The sequence below is a fragment of the Vicia villosa genome, linkage group LG6 (genome assembly GCF_029867415.1).
Source record: "Vicia villosa cultivar HV-30 ecotype Madison, WI linkage group LG6, Vvil1.0, whole genome shotgun sequence".
NCBI lineage: Eukaryota > Viridiplantae > Streptophyta > Magnoliopsida > Fabales > Fabaceae > Vicia > Vicia villosa.
In genome coordinates, this window is record NC_081185.1 from 99,852,126 (window position 1) to 99,854,713 (window position 2,588).

Sequence of the window (2,588 nt, forward strand, 5' to 3'; positions counted from 1 at the left end):
ATGAGCGATCTTGGCTTGCTGCAACATTTTCTTGGTATTGAGGTTTACCAAGATGAATATGCAGTTTTTATTTGTCGAAAGAGATATGCTGAAAGTATTTTGAAAAAGTTTGGAATGAATGGCTGCAAACCTGTTGATATTCCTTTAGTGGTTAATGAAAAATTAAAGAAGGAATATGGTGGAAGATTAGTAGATGCAAGCATGTATATAAGTTTGGTTGGAAGCTTGTTTTATCTAACAGCTACACGACCCGACTTAATGTTCGCTGCTAGTTTACTCTCAAGGTTCATGAGTAAACAAAGTCATTTACATCTTGGAGCAGCAAAAAGAGTTATAAGGTATGTCATGGGAACCATGGAGCATGGAATCAAGTTTGAAAAGAATTCTAAACTCGAACCTAAAGGCTAATATGACATTGATTGGGTTGGAAGTGTTGATGACATGAAAAAAACTTCTGATTATGTGTTCAGCGTGGGTTATGGAGTAATTTCTTGTTGTTCGAAAAAACAAGACACTGTAGCGCAATCTTCAGCTGAAGAAGATTATTTGGCAGCTGGTTTGGCTACACAATAATCATTGTGGTTGAGAAGAATACTTGAAGATATAAGAGAAAAGCAAGAAGAAATTTTGTTGCTTCACTGTGACAATAAATCAGCAATAGCCATGGCGAAGAATCCCGTTTTCCATAATTGAACAAGACATATTAATATAAAGCACCACTTCATTCGAAGTGTGATCGAAGATGGCGATGTGCAGTTAGTGTTCTGCAGTTCACACGAGAAGCTTGCAAACATTTTTACTAAAGCACTACCAATAGGAAGATTTCAACAACTTAGAGAAAAAATGGGAGTTAAAGAGCAACACATTAAGCGGGAGTGTTACAATTAATATGTTGTAATCACCACTGAATTTCTGGTATTAGATATGATATGTCGAATGACATGCCACGACACTATATTTGAGATATGAACACGAATAAATCGAAACAATAAGCGTGCAGAAAAATAAATAACACAGCGCTATGTTTTCCAAGTTCGGAACAATCCTTTCCACTCTAGGGGCTACCAAGTCAGGATGAAACCAATATCTGATAGTATCAATTCGAAGTTAAACAGTCCTCGTTTATCCTTCTCACTTAATCACTACCTTTCCTATGATTTCTACCTAAGTCTCTCCTAGGTATGAGGCCCTCCTCAAATCTCTTCCAGTCACAATCCCAGTGACAATAAAAATCAAGTAAAAATAATAACCAGAAGATAATCTTCCAGAATAAAACTACTCCTCGATGCTTAAAAGCTTACGAGGATGCAAATACTCTCCTTGCTTAAAAGCTTCAGAGATCAAATATGGAACACATAGAAAATAAGGATTCCTAAACCCTAAAACAAACAATATCAGTTCCACGCCTAAATTAGGTTACAACCCTTCTGTTTATAGATGTGTCTTTTTCTGGACTGGGCTTCAAATCGCAGAAGTGAGGCTGCCAAAATTCTGCTACATGTTCTCCAAGAAATTTGGACATCAATCCAATATTTCCTATAATGTCTCCAATAATAGACAACATGGAAATCTTCGGATTTAATCCATCTTGGCCAAAATATCAGCTGATTGATTTCTTCAAATATTCTGAGCTGATTTAGATATTCTTGTAGAAAATAATAACATCTGATCCACTTGCCAGATCAGCTTTCTACAGGAAGGATGTCATGCCAGGATATCATGACATCTTGCTCAACATGTTGATGTCTAAACCTAAGTCATCTTGCATCTCTTCCAACATGATTTTCCTCAGTATGTTATAGCAAAATGCATGCCAACAATCAGAGAGCCTTCATTCCCACCTTTGGCACAGTTTGGCTAAAACAACCAAATAAAACCTGTCAAGAGTAAAAGTAGCGGCGGAAAAAGAATATAGGAGAGCATGCTCCTCCTCAAAGATTGCTATCCATCAGAGCAGCTGCAACACATTCTCCTCCTCAGTACAAGCACATATACTTAATTCCTACTCCCCCATTTTAGCCACAAAGTGACAAAGATTGTAGAACTAAGAAAGGTACCTGCATGTCAAGCTAATTTTTTATACTACTAAATAAAAATATCTGGGCATTTCACCCTTACATAAAACAAAACAACAAAGCAAAATAAATCTCATGACCAGTAGTCATGCATCAGTAGCCATAGTAGAAGCTCCATTGTCCCCAACCCTTCCACTAGTGGCTCAAAAGAGCTTTCTATCCTTCTTTATGGATACTTATCCCAAGATATTTCTTGAGATCGGTATCATTCGAGTTTTTCACAGAAGTTGTAATAGGCATTGCTTCCTTATCATCATGCTCCAACGTCACGGTTTTTGTTCCCTCGGTATCTCTGTTGAGATGATTAGGATCCTTGTGAGCACTAGAGATGTCACATGATAAAGTCATGACATCTAGAGTGACATCGTCCTTAACCACCATTTGCTGAGTTTCTCCAGTTTCCTCCATTGTCAGGATAGTGCACTCACGGTCACCATGGACTTCCGAACCTTGTCTTCTGAGAAATAACTCTCTTCAGAAATATTGGTAGATCTTTCCATACTGCATTTATCT

The 2,588-nt window shown here is 37.5% G+C and overlaps 1 protein-coding gene across 1 annotated transcript; it reads left to right on the forward strand.

The window, feature by feature from the left end:
- LOC131614224 (uncharacterized mitochondrial protein AtMg00810-like) lies at window positions 1-573 on the forward strand. The gene is made up of 2 exons (XM_058885842.1): window positions 1-338; window positions 471-573. Exons 1-2 carry the CDS (start codon window positions 1-3, stop codon window positions 571-573), a joined length of 441 nt encoding a protein of 146 aa, XP_058741825.1.
- The last annotated feature ends 2,015 nt before the right edge of the window (window positions 574-2,588 follow it).

Coding starts and splice junctions, on each gene's coding strand:
- LOC131614224 (XM_058885842.1), top strand. CDS start 1: ATGAGCGATCTTGGCTTGCTGCAACATTTTCTTGGTATTGAGGTTTAC. Junction 339..470: donor GCAGCAAAAAGAGTTATAAG/GTATGTCATGGG, acceptor TTATGTGTTCAG/CGTGGGTTATGGAGTAATTT.